Here is a 16,660-nt window from a genome sequence, read left to right as displayed (position 1 = left end):
CTTAAATAAAATCACTTTTTTTATTCACAACTGGTTTGGATGTTTGGCTTGGGAACCAGGGCGGGGATTTGTCTCTCTCTCCTCCAACCTTATGTGCGTCCCTACCCGCCTAGACTAGGGGCGTAACAGTCCATCATTCTACAGAGAGATTATTCACAAATAAAAAACATTCAGGATCGCTGCCAACCTTCTCAGAAGTGATCGTCCCAGAAAGATCTGCTCAGAGAAACTGCAAACAATCTCAAGAGCTACACCTGAGATTCTGTAGGCCTCGGTTATTGCGTTAAATCTTAAAGTTCATGACAGTAAGACTGAACAAGTATGACTCGTTTGGACGGGTTGCCAGGAGAAAGACTCCTCTCTGTAAAAAGAACTCATATAACCTATGAAGTGGAGAAAACTCTGCTCTGTTAACTGTAACTCAGATTTGTAAAATCTTTCACATGACCCCTGTGCTGAGGGCAGCTTTAAATTTGGAATCCCATCCATGTACAACATAATCCAACAGAATTGTGTTTGCATTGGATTGTTCTGGCACTCCTTCCTGAAAGTGTCCTGTCAGATTTAGTCACTTATTCCAGAAGAAAAAAAAAGCTGGATAGAAAAAGAGGAAGACGGAGAGAGGGGAGTGCAGGAGCAGATGATAAACAAGAGGAATGAGACACTGTGATTTATACGGCGAGGAGGAGGGAGCTGGGCTTTGACGTTTATGAACTCGATGAGCCGGTTCTTTTTTTCTCCTCTTCTTTCGCTTCATTCAGACTCTTCAATCATTTCTGCGGCTCTGTTGCTGCCAGTCAATTAAGGCAGACGCCAGCAAGGAGGGCGGAGAGATGATCAATATTTCACGAAAGCAGCTCAGCGAGACAGAGCGAGTGCCGGTGGTGACGCCAGAGACATAAAGACACGAACAAACAAACAAAAAGCTCCAGAGTCCAAAAACTAAAGTCAGTCCCATATACGAATTCCATCAGTTGGCGTGAACAGAACAGAGAGGCGTGGGTTTGATCAGCGGAGGCACAAGATTTATTAGACTTCAGCTGCTGATGTCCTCTGTAATCTCAAAAGTTGCATGAAAGTTGTTGAGGCAGTAGTTAACTTGACTGCTGTTACTCTGCTTCAGTGCCAGAGGAAAGCTGATGCTGCACTCCTTAACTTTTTCATTAGCTCTTCCTGCGCCAGTGTTTTGTGACCTTCACTCAGTCGTTGTAGCCACAGAGGAAAATGACTCAGTTTGATAATAACTTAGTAGTGTGCGGCAAAGCGCGATGAGATAATTGAAGAACGTATCGCTCAAACATCAGGTGCCTTTCTATTTTCAAGCCACGGCGCACAAATTCATATGATAGAAAATCCAAAGAGCGTGGGCTCTTTTTGTGCTGATGAGATCATTTTTCAAGTCTGTGCACTTACTTTCTAATCAAATGTTTAATCAAAATCATGCAAATTCTGATGAGAAGAGAAGTTTGAACTTTTGAGTGATTTCCTCTTTTGATAAACTTGTATAATCAGTACTTTTGGAGCGGGATGGTTAGCGGCCCCTTTCAAGCTTTCCTACATACTCATACTGACTAAAGTGCACCTTTAGATTAGATATATATATATACCAGATATAGTTGTGGTCAAAGTTTTAAATACACTCATGAACATGAATGGGTTTGTTTAATTGGACCACTGTACAGCTTATGTCTTTAATGACTTTAAAAACCAAGAATTGGGTGAACAAGTTAGAATTTGATCTTTTTAGGATTTTCTCTAATCCAAGTATACGCCAAGATTTGGTTAAATAGCAAGGTGCACTTCAACTCATTTTCCAGCACAGACGTGGCTTCTAATCGCAGTCCAGACATTTCACAAATGTTCAGCTTTGGGAAGCCCAGAAGCTTAATGGTAGCATGCTTTATCCACTCCACGCGTTTGGGATCATCGTCCTGTTGAAACATCCAAATATGTCCAAGTTTCAATTGTCTGTTAATACAGGTGAAGTTGAAAACATTTGGATGTAGTCATTCTCATTCTTCATTATTGGATTTGTACTATTACAACTTGCAAAACAGCCCCAGAGCGTGACGCTAACACTGCCATAAGCCGAAGTAAAAACACAGAAAACAAATTAAAACAAGAAGTAAACTTAAATGAAAACAGTTCAGAGGCTTTTAGCATTTCACTGAATTGTGTCACCTGCACTTCTGTCTCCTAAGGCCTATGAATGAATCTTAGTACACCATGTGGAAATCCTATTGCATTGTGGAAAAGTGCAATCATTCTGAAAATGAAAGAAAATAGGGGACTATTACTGATTAGGCTGATGTGGGAATTTTGCATGTTAATGAATATTTTGCACACCGAAATAAAAACCCTGTTAAAAGTCAGTGAATTTGCTCTTTAAGACATACAGCTGGGAAAGGTTCCACATGGAAGAGATGCAGTATTGTGCAAAGTTTTTAGGCATTTAAAATAAAGTGAAGAGGCTTTCAAAAATAGTGCCGCCCATAGTTTTTATTCATAAGCTGACTTCATGTGAAGTGTACCTTCTAAAGTGGCTGCAACCTTGTCTCAGTATTGTGGCTCTGGATACACACACAGTACATTAGTTGGATCAATTCTTTATTGATTTTTGTCTTTTAATGGAATTTGTTGAGTGTAATAAAAATGGAGAATATAGCAGGAGGAAAATGCTTTGCACCCCATCTTCTTCCAGCATGGCAAGATGGTGAAAATCCTCTGGCTCCGTCTGAGCTCCACACCAAAATAGCAAAGACAGAAAAAGATTTGTAGTCTGGATGACAATGTCAGCTGAGGACGCACAAAGCAAGTCAGAGAGAACGCAATGAAATGTAGAGAGCCTCATCTGTTAGAGAAATTGGAGATAAAAGACAGAGCAGCTAAAAAATGGCATCGCACACGAGAGCAGTCCTGACATCATTCGTGGATCACAGGAAGGAAAAGCACTCGTCTATTTTAGTCATCGTTGTTCCAGATGGGCAGGGCCGGGTCAGACGGAGCGGAACAGCACGATTCTCCATCACACTGATAGAAAGAAATCGATTTGTGATGAAAGGTGAAAAATACTAAGGAGCCAATCAAATGAACCTCTCAGTTCTGAAGGCTCACGTATACAGAGAGCTTCAGTTTTGTATGCAGAAGTTTTGCAACATCCGCTTTACATCTTTAACAGAAAATGCTGTAAGTTTCAAAAAACCCAGAGCTGCATCGATGGGTGGTCAAGACACCCTCTGCTTACTGCGATGATATTAAACCCAAAACTATTTGCTTGGCAGGACATAAAATATGGCTCTGAAGTTTAGTGATGGTAAGCAGGTGGATTTAGGGAGTTATCTGAGGTTAGTCCCAGATTCACCCTACATGATATCTGTATGAAAGTAATCTGACCATAAAAGATTCAGCTTTCTGATCTGAGAAGTAAAGGAGGTGCTTTAAACCTGCATTCTTTTTAATTGTCAGCAGGGGGCGACTGATCTGGTTTCAAAATGAAGTCTCACAGTGTAGAAGTCTATGAGGAAATAAGAAAACTTCTCACTTGGATTGTTATCTCACTAAACAGTTTCCAGTCTCAGTTGCTACTTTTAGGCTTTCTGCAACACAGGATGACTTTCATTTAGAAAATTATTCTTTCATTTGAAGTACGATTTGTGATGAAGGTGGCATCTGATTTAGAGGATTTGTGAATGAGTTGAGTTTAGGCCCTCAGTGCTCAGTGACATGACATTATCTGTTTTTTGTAGCACACTTTTATAGCATTAATCACCAATAGCCCAATGAGCTCGTTCACGCTCAGTGTAGCAAATGAATGTCGCTACACGCTGCTTTGAATCGTGAGACCCATTTAATTTCAGGTCCTGTTTTTCCTTTCATGTGTTTCTTGTAGCTGATGATGCCTGAATGGTTGTGAAAGTATGGAAGATATGACTGGCCTGTCAGTCTGTAATGCCTCAAACATTTAGGACTAATCATTTTACGCAGTGACTATCTTATCAGACACAAATATTGTGCAGGCTGAACCTAGCGCCAGGCAGCGACTGCTACTGGGCAACGTAAGTACCAAGGAAAGTCTCAAAGAGGCACCGCCTTAAGGACACACCAACGAATAAATGTCAAAATGTTCTTCCATGACTCACCGGCTCCGTACGTCATAACCTGACTATCACTCTGAGGCATTATTACTTCTGACTGTGCTACTCAGGACTACAAGCCCAATTCCAAGTTGGAAAACTGTAAAATGTAAAAAAAAGTAGAATACAATGACTTGCAAATGTGATAAACCAATATTTTATCTGCAGTAGAACACAGAAAATTTCAAATGTTGAAGCTGAGAACATTTGAATGTGATTGCGGCAGGACATCCCATGTAAATAGAAATAGCTGATTATTTATCTCTCTATCGTTATGCATGTATGTGAACAGCACTCTACCCAGTTAAACATCAGCCAGGAGTCAACACACACTGCCTGAAGCTGCCTTAACCTCACATTCCTCAAAAAGTGTCAACAGCACAAACACCAGCCGATGTTAGGGTTTAAAAAATCATTATTTTAAAACACTAAATACTATATTTAGCAACTCTCCTTCTGTGGGTTGGTGAAAGACAGGATCTCTTAGGAAAAAGGAAGAATCTTTTTTTTTTCTCCAGACTTTCACATTTTCTCCGAAGGAAAATGGTCGATGGGCTGCGGTGGTGTGTGAATGTGTGCGAGCTCGTTCCCACAGGTGGGTGGTATCAGAGCTGAGCACCAATAACTTATCAATCATCCCACAGTGGAATTAGAGACAACACACATGCACGTGCACCCCTCCCCCACAACAAAAGGGTTTCTTTTTCACTGTTTAGTGGTGGAAAAGATTTTTTTTGTTGCTCACCAAAATCACCATTTTTTTAATCGAATAATATTTAAATCAAGTCAATTTTAAGGAGGAAAAAAAACATGACCAGTGAAAACCACAGGCACACTTTTCAGTCTGTGAGTCACCACTTGTTGTTTACACTGTTGTCATCATGTCAGTGTAATCTGAGATAAATGAGGAAGGGGCTTAGAAGGCAAAGCTGACTGAGGGGTATCAATCAAAGCCTTAGGAGACTGTTGAAAGGTATGTACATTTAGAGATGATCTACCTTTAGCTGGAGACTATTGAGGCCGGGTGTTATTAACAGGCTCCCCTGGATTACAAAGAAACCTACCCATTCATTACCATTGCTGGCATGATAGGTACCTATTATGTATTAGTATAAAGGATGGATGTGATTTGGATGCTTATTACATAATGACACCATTTATTATATCTAGAAAACCAATACGAAGGCTGTTATGGGGGCTTAACTCCCACACTATTGACAGAAGCTCCGTCTCACATGTACAAGAAAATCTGTATAATGACAGTAGGTGTAATATATATATATGGAAATATTATTATTGTATGTAGTTATTGTATGTATCATCATACATACAATAACTAGAAACACTACGTTTTATGGTAAAGCTGAAGAGGTGTTTCGCGATTTTGATACTGGATGATCCCCAAAGAATGTTTTGCAAAATTTTATGGAAAATGTTATTTTCACGTTTTTCAATCAAAACCAACAATGACTCTCCTGGTAAAGAAGAACATAGTTAGGACACCAACGTTGCTCTTCAGTTGAGATGATCAACAGAGTCTGCAATAATCAGAGACAGAAAAGACAAATCATGCCCTCATGAAACAGAGATCAGGATCAAAAACAGCTCAGTGTTAGTCAGTATTTCTGGTAAATGAACCAAAATCCGTATAAGTCAAGGTGGCTGAATCTTTCTTATATTCTGATTTACTGTCACTAAATTTTCGAAAGCTTTGTGCTGAGGTTGTTGCAGTATCTACGTAACACTTACAAGCCACTCTATAGTTAGGATTGATCTTGCTGAGATGGGATGCATGTTGAGTATTGAAAATAACAGTGTGCTGAGAACAGAGCCTTGAGGGATGCCGCGATTAAGTATCGGCAACTCAGGAGCTTGCATTAGTAATGGCCAGAGAAAATGTTCTGTTTGAGATGTAAGAAAATAAAAGATCCTTGATAACTAACCCAGACGTTGTGCAGGACAGTAGAATGATTGATGGTACAAAGACTGAGTTTGCGCAGAGCCAAGTTAGTGCTAGCAACTCCAGATCTGGCACAACCAAGTGTGTAGTAACACCCCCATGAGGGACTTTACGAATGATGCAAACTGGAAAAATGGAAAAGCTGCAAATCTGGATGGGCATGGTGAGTATGGAAGAGGCAGGCAGGATGTTCCCTAGGTCTCCAGCCTCGCCATCGTCCTAACCAAAAGATGAATAGAGGGAAACAGATGCTGCCTTTTTCTTTCCTGTCTGTCGCTTCCCATTACCTCTGCAGTGTGTGCGCACTTACATAAGAGGGGTGTGTGTGTACTATCATCAGCACAGCTACAAATGGGGGTCGGTGTGTAAAAGGGCACGACAGGCCCTAAACCCTGAACTCCTACTTCCTTTTTCTCTATACGCAGGGCACCAAATACCAGGTAAATGCATAAATATCGTTTACACCTTATAATGATATTAATCAGAATAGTTCTGTCATATAATATTTAAAGATGTTTAAATATAAAAATTATAACAAGTCTGCACCTCTGAGATTTCTCTAGTCGGCAAACATCATGTGTTTATGAACTGAAATGAACGTTTTATTCAAGAAAGATTGTTGTTTTTTTATATATATATATTTTTTAATTCTTCCACTGACAAAACATTTAATGATTGTCTAGTTAAGGTTTTTGCACTGAATAAATTTGGCTTATCACCTACCCTTGACACTGCCTTTTCTACTTTTATTTTATATTATTTTAGATATATTTTCCCTAAAGCACTTTATGGTTCCTGTCTGTTAAAAGCACTGGATAAATATTGGTTGCTTTTATGTGATGCTCTTCTGCAAAAACAGATTGTAAAATGGGAAATATTTTGGGATTATGGCATCATTTAAATAATTTCCAAGTTCAAGTTTTACTTCAACATACTACCCATCCATCCATCCATCTTCATCCGCTTTATCCGGGGCTGGGTCGCGGGGGCAGCAGCCTAAGCAAAGAGGCCCAGACCTCCCTCTCCCCAGCCACCTCCTCCAGCTTATCCGGGGGAATACCAAGGCGTTCCCAGGCCAGCCGAGAGATATAATCTCTCCAGCGTGTCCTGGGTCTGCCCCGGGGCCTCCTCCCGGTGGGACATGCCTGGAACACCTCACCCAGGAGGCGCCCAGGGGGCATCCTTGTCAGATGCCCGAACCACCTCAGCTGGCTCCTTTCGATGTGGAGCAGCAGCTGCTCTACTCTGAGCCCCTCCCGGATGGCCGAACTTCTCACCCTATCTCTAAGGGAGAAGCCAGCCAACATACTAATCTATCCAAATAGCATCATGTCACTCTACATATTTTGTATTTATATAAAAGTCAGGTAAATAAATGAACTTTTACTGTATGTCATGTTAGAGCAAGACTCTGCTTCTAAAGCAGATTATTACCACATACAGCGACATCACTGACCGATAACCTGGTTTTTCAACATGCTTTTGATTCATTAATCAAAATGTTCATGTTGTAATCGTACCTGACATGAGCCAGGCTCAGCTTAATTTAGTGAAAAGTAAACATCACATCAGATTAAAAGAAAGATTACGTATTGTGACGCATCAAATTAAACATGTCGGTAAAGTGGAACAATCTGAGCTGATGCTCAGATATCAAAAACCAGAATCATGTGTCGGTGACAGATTGGTGGAGATCTATTCAGTCTAGTTCTATGTTGTTCTCTGTTTACTTTGCAAAGTAACAGCGGCAGCACTCGATGCTGTCAGGAGGAACCTATCAGCAAAACAACAGCTTTTCCATGTGGAAACTGAGGTTAAAGGAGCGCACATGAAAAGCTTTGGCTTCACTCCTTCATGTAATTTAAAAGATGGTAGTCTGGTTTATTACACGTTGAGAAGCTGTGAACTTGATTAATATTATTTTACTTCTTCTCTAATGTGTTTAACTTGATAATGAGATAAGACTAGTGCTAATAAACTTGAAGAATAAATACAAATTCGGGAAATTTATGTTCTTTGATGGTTTTTAAATCCCTTTCTCAGAGCAACTGACAGTTTACTGTTTCTATGAGGTAAATCAGGCATACTAGCAGATCAGTACTCTTCTTAGAGCAACCGTATCTACATCTTCACATCTTTATTTACATTTTCACTACTTTAAAATTCTTAACCCAGACTTTAAACTCTCAGTATTTCCAAATATCACAGTTTGTACAGAACTACACTGTTTGTCTGTGAAGGTTCTCAGTCATCCAGGTCATCGTAGTCAAAGGAGCTTGCAAAGAAAAGCGTCTGGACTTCTTTAAGTTGCTTGAAGACGTTTCACCTCTCATCCGAGAAGCTTCTTCAGTTCTTCTTCAGTTTCTTCAGTTCTGATTGGGACCCACACCCAGTTTCACACCTTGGCTCAGGCGATTAGAGGATCATCAGGGGGTCCTTTTGTCCCTCTGTGGGGGGATACTCCCACTAGGTTTATATCTGGGACTCTCCACCATTTGACCTTAGAACTGAAGAAGCTTCTCGGATGAGAGGTGAAACGTCTTCAAGCAACTTAAAGAAGTCCAGACGCTTTTCTTTGCAAGCTCCTTTAACTACACTGTTTGTTTTTTCTGCAAATTAAAACTTCTTTTGGTTAATGGTTAAGTCAGATTGCACATAACCATCTACTGTTTGAATTACAAGGTTATTCATATCAAGTTCAGACTTGCGCACACTGACTCAGATCCAAATGATGTGAAAGGTTTTCAAAATCATCCAGTGCAGTCATATAACTTGAATTTTGTAGCTGTTTACACGTATTGCGTACATTTCCACGCTGTACACTGTGCTAACCTCTTGTATAACCGTATTTCTGGGTCTTGTCATGCCAGCACTTGAACTAATTATGTATACAGACTTGGCATTATTATTTATGGTTTTATGATTAGTTAAGAAGCTGCAGTTCTTGCCTGGGTTGAAACCGACACTCCCACGGTTAGTTCGCACATTCAGCATGGTGCAGGGATATTTGGTTCAGAGGGACTGTCCTCCACTTTACCCTGGAATGAAAGAATGCCATTGTAGATTATCTGAGAGGGGAAGTTAAGAAACAGGTGGCAATCATTAACCTCCGGTTCCTATCCAACAAACTATGAATTCTCACATAAATTTCCCTGCTCCATATGCAAGAGTGACAGTATTTATGGTATATTCATACTAATTTGTTTGTGCAATGCATTTGTAACCATCAGAGAAACTGTAACAAAACAATTAGTCCAACCTTTAAGAATTTGGTGAAAAAAATATATTGAGCGGCATCACTCTTGCCAAAAGTAATTTTAAACCTGCAGTTAGTTGAAAGCTGAAACTAAAATAGCTTTGTTCACATTCTCAGCCACAACAGATCGTGCTACAATATACTATTGTAAATACTGAAGGAAACCATGGGAAAAATGTTTGCTGAAGGCATTGATTAAAAAAAAAAAGGGTATTAAGGCAGCAGCGTGTTACCTTTAATGATAACTGTACATCTGTGGGGTGTGTTTGCTTTAGTCTATGTCCCATCACGGTTGTATGTTACAAAGAGCTTTGCAGGCAAGTGTCTACATACTGTTAATGCAAACTGTCACTTCAGTGTCAAAAACATATGGAATACGTTCTACAGGAAAGCTTCATTATTGTTGCTGGTCCTTTAGCTCGCTGCTGAGAACCCAAAACTTAAAACATAAAACAAAATGTATTTAGTAAAGTAAATAGATAGAGATGATTAAAAAAAACAAACATGGACATAGAAATGTCTATGTTCAAAATTGGTGTTGAACTTTGCATTTTGAAGCCTCAATGTCAGCACTTTGGCCACCACAATGTTTGTCTTTACTTTAGCAAGAAGTTACTACATCAGGACCAATCACTGTCATTGATCAGGACCATAGGGCTCAGTGCTAAGTCATTATATAAGGCTAGCATGTTTTGTTAGCAAGCTGCATTCATAAACTGTATGTGCAAAACAAGCATACTTGCTCAGAACGACAGCAAAAGAACAACCCTGTTGGAGAGATTCAGTTCAATGACTGGTAAAAGTGGAGTCTATCAGGCAGCTACAGGTTAAGCCCCTTTCATGTAGGACTCGGCAAACACTCTGAAACCCAGTCTTTTCCATTGCTTGTATGAGGCAATAACGGTTGCCTGTGGACGAGCCGGTGAGTAGTCATGCATGCTGTAAAAGGGCCTTTAGGCAGCAAAACTATCAGTCTAAACAATCAAATTTAATCCCCAACAGTATCCAGATGGATAACTAATGAGCGGCTATGGAGGGTAAAATTATAATAATTATAATCCACAGAGGCCAAAGGTGTTTTTTTATACCAGGCTTTAAACCAGGGGTCCCTAATCTCAGTCCACGAGGGCCGGTGTCCCTGCAGGTTTTAGATCTCACCCTGGGTCAACACATCTGAATCACATGATTAGTTCATTACCAGGCCTCTGGGGAACTTCAAGACATGTTGAGAAGGTAATTTATCCATTTAAATCAGCTGTGTTGGATCAAGGACACATCTAAAACCTGCAGGGACACCGGCCCCTGTGGACTGGGATTGGGGACCCCTGCTTTAAACAAACGTTTTAATGCTGTTAAATTGGGCATTTTAAAGGATGCCTCAAGTGGCCATTAGAGGAACTGCACTTTGTGTTGGCTTCACTTTTTAGCGGGGGGGGGGGGGGGGGGGGGTGTTCCTTTTCTGTTTAAGATTTTTCAACAAATCTGTATTTGACCCACGGGATAGGTAACCAGCGCTGTTGGTTGGACTGCATTCAAGTGCAGCTCCAGAGCCTCTGCACTGGTTGAACTACAGTCAACGATGGATTAACCATAGTTGCAGATAGGAGTTGTAAAAAAATATTGTCTCCTTCATGATATTTGTGAATCCCAGTTCTGGTATTTAAAAGAAATGAAAGTGCTTCATAATGGGCATCTGATTACCATTTAACTGATATGACCTATAATTTTAGCACTTCCTTAAACATCGAGCATACACTTACACAGGCAGGATGGGGAACAAAACCTCCATGGTGGAGGTAATAATATGTTAGGTGCCTTACATATAATTATCCCAAACAGCAATTTTCTGTATTAAACTTAAATCCAGAAATTTAATGTTTTACACTGAAAATATAGCCCTTATGATACGTAAAAGGAAGGTCTGCTTAATGGGTTTGGTGTTCTTTTGTTGTTTTAAGACTTCCTACAATAAATACAAATCCTTAATCTGCAGCATGACAATATTTTAGGGGCTTCGGGGAAATGTGTAAAAACATCAGAGTGTTAATGTTTGACCAAAATGTGATCTGTTTCGTTTTACCTCAGCTTAGAAACAGACTTAGTATCCTGTGAATCCAGGGACAAAATACCTGCTGTAACCAGTTTAAAACTAAGCACAGGCTTAATGTTTCTCATAGAGAGAGCTGATTTCATAATGACATACTGAAACTGTGCAGGCCAAGTGAACACAGGTATGCGACCTGCTCTGTGCACCCCCGCCTTTTTGGGCAGGTTGTGCAGTTTGTCTTTGATCCTGAACTACCGGGTTAACTAATTTCAAGGTCAGAGGGTCCACAGTGTACATTCCACAGCTTTTAATAGGTCACTGCTACAACACTTTGCACTGGAAAGAATGACAGAGCATGTACAAAATTATTAATTGGACGAGGAGCAAACATGTAGAGGAGGTGAAGGATACAAAAATGTTCCCACAGTCTATCTTCTTTCACCTGCTCCCCCATTTAAAAGCCTCCGCCATCTGTGAGCCAAGTATCAGGAACAATGTCTGCTTGTCTCAGACTATGCCCTTCACCCATCCTCTGAAAATGCAGTTTGCTGCGACATGATAGATTAATGCCAGCACTAAATCAAGCTCTTCTGTTGTGACACTGCAACCTGGTGTTAATAAACAGGGAGACCCTGGGCTTTCCAGGTAAACAAGGAAACAAAGGAGCAGTTAGAGTATGTTAGAACAGAATCTAGTGTTTATCTGGTATATAAAGTGCTGTAAGACCAAAAATAAATTATTATTATTGTATTACATGTAAATTAAGCTTCGTTACCATCGCTCCAGTCAGCTGAGCAAATCAGCTGCTGATTGTGGTTTCATATGTTTGACACAGATGCATTACAGATGCAATGCTTGCCTTGAGAGTGTTGGTAGAGAAATATACAGATGATCAGAAGTTGCACATCTGTGCGCCAAGAGAGGAGCTATAGTACTGCATGAGGAGTCGGGAGTGGCAGAGAAGTACAGTATGTGATGGTGCAGGACACGTAACATGACAGTGGTGAAGCATGCGGCAGGAGTGACAGATGGGATGGGGTGGGAGTACATCAGGGATCAGCTGTGAGCCCATTCTTGTTTGCAGTGATGATGGACAGGCTGACAAATGAGGTCAGGCAGGAGTCTCCATGGACCATGATGTTTGCAGATGGTACTGATCTGTAGTAAGAGTAACAGGCAGGTGGAAGAGAGACTGGAGGGGTGGAGGTATGCACTGGAGACTAGAGGAATGAAAGTCAGTAGAAGCAATACAAAATACATTAGTGTGACTGAGAGGGAGACAGACTAAATGATGAGTATACAAGGAGCAGAGGTGGTGAAGGTTGTTAAGTTGGAGGTGTTTAGATTCTTGTTGCGTGTGGCCGGGATTACAAATAAGTATATGAGAGTGGCAGCTGGAGAAAGAGTGGAAAGACAGATGGTTTGGACCTGTGCAGAAGAGGGAGAGTGGATAAACTGGAAAAGGGACATTGAATTTTTCAAAGCAGAAAGAAACAAGTCAGACTAGAGAGAATAAGAACTTCTACTTCTGCACCATCGAGAGCATCCTGACGGAAAACATTCGCACCTGGTTTGGGAACAGCACCAAGCAGGACAGACAAGATTATGATGGACCTCTCCCATCCCAACAATGGGCTCTTCTCACTGTTGAGGTCTGGGAAGCGCTTCCGCTTCCTTAAGGCCAAAACAGAGAGAATGAGGCGGAGCTTCTTCCCCCAGGCTATTCTTGCCCTGAACCAGGTGTAGGACTGGACTCTCTCACACACATCGCATCACCGCACACACTCTGTTTATTGGCACACTTCTTATAATTTTATTTTTCCCTTTCATAATTTCCTCTGTAAATCGTTATTTATTTGCACATTTTTACTGTAAATTTCTAAGTTAAAATCTGTAAATTTTGTAGTCTGTAAATCTCTAAATCTCACTGTCATTTAATGGTCGGGCATTGCACAGCAATAAGCATTTCACCACATGTTGTACTGTGTATGGTTGTGTGTGACAAATAAAATATGAATTTGAATGAAAAGGCAGAATTTAAAATTAAACAAAGTAGATCAGTTTAAAAATGTAATCTTTGCAGTCATGTTAACTTCCAAAACCAGTCACGTCATTTAATTACTTCAAATGTGAGTTAACTACAGTATCTTAAATTAAAACAGTTGCATGCTCTGAAATAGACATGATATTGTGAAACCCTTTTTAAAGACATTTCCAAACACATCTGTGACATTCAACAAGTTGACTCCCTTCTGCTTTTGTAACTCACATAAACTTGCATTATTCTACTTTGAACTGTGGGAGGTGAGAGATCAGATTATATACACATACTGGCCTGAAATGTTGCCAAGTTTCAAATGTTAAGATCATGCTAACTAACAATGCAGCTAGAAGCTGCCAGCTTAGCTTCAGTACAACCAGCTGCTAACTGAGGGTCATCCCCAAAAATCTATTTCAGTCATTCCATGTCAGTCAAATGTTCTTCTACTAGAAGGCTACGTAAACCATTAATGATGTTAAACCATAAGCTTCAAAATATTTCCAGTGCTCAGCTTTGACTGCCGTCTTCAGTGGCTGGAACGCAGAGAGTTACATACTAACGTAAAGTAGCACCAGGACGAGTCAGACTTACGCACAAGCTTCCTGGTTAAAATTTAAATCACGAGGGAGTCACAATCATTGAAATCCAAACCAAAGTTCTTGTGTTTTCTTGTTTTCCACAGTTCTGTACGTTAAAGTCTGATTAAATGATGCTAATATTGAGCTTTGTCATATTAAATGTAAACCACAGTCTCCAGTATCGAAGGCACACACTGAACACCCTGAACTTATTGATATTTATTGCAGTGCTACAAAAACATTCTGCTCTTTCTGTTCCTGCTATTTTTGAGTCCGAGGGTGGAATGACAGTTAATGTTAACAAGACAGTCCTCGTCTGTAGAATGTGGTCATTTTCAGCATTTTAACCAAAAGCCACCGCTTTTATCCTGGAGCACAACTGCACCAATAACCAGTCAAACTGACCCAATTTCCAAAGCTTTTTGCACTCAATTTAAATGCAGTGAACACAAACATCAAAGACTGAGCACTGGTGACACTTTCTGGGTGTGACTGATAAGAGTTCCAATACTGGTTCAAAATAATTACATAGTAAGACGGTGGTTTTGATAGTCTGATGAAAAACTGGCACAACCAACGCAGAGTGCAGTTTGGGCATGCTCCTAAATAAATAACGTGTCACTTTCAAAAACAATATCATAATTTATTAGTGTCAGCTGCTAAAGGGAATAAAATGTCAGTGTTAAGCATTTATGATTCAACTAGAAGAAATACATTGCACCAGTAGACAGAAAATAAGCACACAATAAAATTTCAGTTACACAATCAAACTACATAAAACAGTTAGCAGGTTTCACACTGCGGCTGATCTGAGATTGGCTATACAGCTCAGCACAAACTATAAAATCAGATTGACCTCAGATGATCTGGGTGTGTTTGAGGTGCAACTTAATCACACATCCTTTACCAACTATTCCAGATCCCAAACCAAACTACATAGTAAGGTTTAAGCACTGTATTCCTCCCTTGTTCCATCACATCTTTTCTTCTTCCTTCAGTGTCAGATCAGCTTAGACTCTTTGGCCTTCCTGAACGGGAAGCTGTTCTGCTGTCTGGATGACAACTCCCTGAAAGACAGAAATAAATGTGAAGAAATATTCAACTTTAGGGGAAAACAAAAAGTGGAGATTACATTAAATGACAAATCCTAGCAAGTTATCTAAACAAAAAGAAAGAAAAAAAAAAAAAAACACAGATCCAAGGGCTTGATGGCACTGTGATACAGAAGTGCTGCAGTTTTTGAGCCAAACATCTCTCTACTAACATTTCTCATTATCGTACACATTTAAATGTCAAGTACGTTCAGTGTGTAAAGATAGTGAATTTGTCACTCTGCCATAAATACTAGGGATCAGCCAAACACTGGCATCATAGAATCCTAGAATAACGTTTACTCGACAATCGTCTAATGTGTCCAATCAATCCTGTGCTAAATGTTCAAAGAGAACATAATAAAGGTGTGACACAGCCTTTTCCAGAGGTGAGCAACCAATAATGACAATGAAAATGGGACATCTACTTTTTAATATACAAGAAGAAATGTTTGCTTTGTTACATTATTCTTATATCATAACTTGGGTTGGTTCTCTAGCTTTAGCATTAGTTAGCATCATGAGAATACAAACACACAGCTGTAAGCTTGTTTTGGCAGAATGCCTACATGTTGCTTCATCACATGCGTGTCTACAAAACCTACACACTGCAAGAGATCTTAAGCTTTATCATCTAAGCAGAATCCAATAACGTGATTTTCAATTAATGCCGTTTTCCATCTTGAACATTTACTGTAGGACAGGTTTCATTTCATGGGAACAGTTTTTTAATACCCAAGCTTCCAGACTAATAAGTGACATGGCAGCAGACACAAACAACACTGGTGAGTTATAATTATGTTCTGGGATCTGACTGCTACACCCAGATGCAGCAGTTTAACCCGATCGACTTCACATATTTAGTTTGGTTCATTTAGTGAACTAATATAAAACGATTTCATTTTATTTCCTGGATATCAGAACCAATTCTGTGGGTTTATTCAGTTATTAATTATGGTTTCTGGCATTTATTTGAAATGATCCCATCCCATCCATACCACAGCTCCTCTTAAATTGCACCACAGATGATCACTCTCAGGAGCTCAAATGACATTTAGCTCATCTGCCAAAGCCAACAGACGTAGAAAATGTTCTTGGGTCCAAATAAACCACAAACAATTGTCCCCACCCAGCAGCTTATCTAAGAGAATCCGTCAGGCGAAAACCAGCAACGTGGAATCAAATATTGTACAAACATCCTGAAAGAGGTTATGCATACAAAGCGTGTTTGGATCCAAACAGAGCAGCGCTCTGAATATTTCGGATGCCATCTGTCCTTCCTTTATTTTTCATTGTTTCTGTTTCTAAGGACTTTAAATATTTGACACAAAAACACTTCATAGATACACAGCCTTTGAACAAAATTAAAAAAGATGCATTGCCTGTGACACAAAGTATTATCGAAAATTCTAGCTATGCTTCACTGCACAGTGAGACCCCGTCTTTACCGTCAAGGCCGTTTCACTCTCCTTTGCCAGCCAATAATAACCCAGCCTGCATCAACTCCACATGAAATAAACAGCAATTGAGTTTCTTGGATTAAAATGTCTGACT

General features: G+C 40.0%; 1 protein-coding gene across 2 annotated transcripts in view; it reads right to left on the bottom strand.

Annotated features, from left to right (window-relative positions):
- Positions 1-14,644: 14,644 nt before the first annotated feature.
- The window catches only part of LOC146706548 (TBC1 domain family member 2B), a 60,522-nt gene continuing 58,506 nt past the window's right edge, over positions 14,645-16,660 (bottom strand). For both annotated transcript variants that reach the window (XM_085464739.1, XM_085464740.1), the window contains one exon: positions 14,645-15,082. In XM_085464739.1, coding sequence (XP_085320865.1) covers positions 15,016-15,082 — 67 coding nt within the window. In that variant the 3' untranslated portion in view covers positions 14,645-15,015. The remainder of the gene's footprint in view (positions 15,083-16,660) is intronic.

The sequence above is a fragment of the Copadichromis virginalis genome, linkage group LG7 (genome assembly GCF_057382275.1).
Source record: "Copadichromis virginalis isolate Kocher_CV1m ecotype Utaka linkage group LG7, C_Virginalis_male_GT1.1, whole genome shotgun sequence".
Lineage (NCBI taxonomy): Eukaryota > Metazoa > Chordata > Actinopteri > Cichliformes > Cichlidae > Copadichromis > Copadichromis virginalis.
The sequence above is the reverse complement of the archived record's forward strand: the minus strand, read 5'-3'. Positions and strand labels throughout refer to the sequence as shown.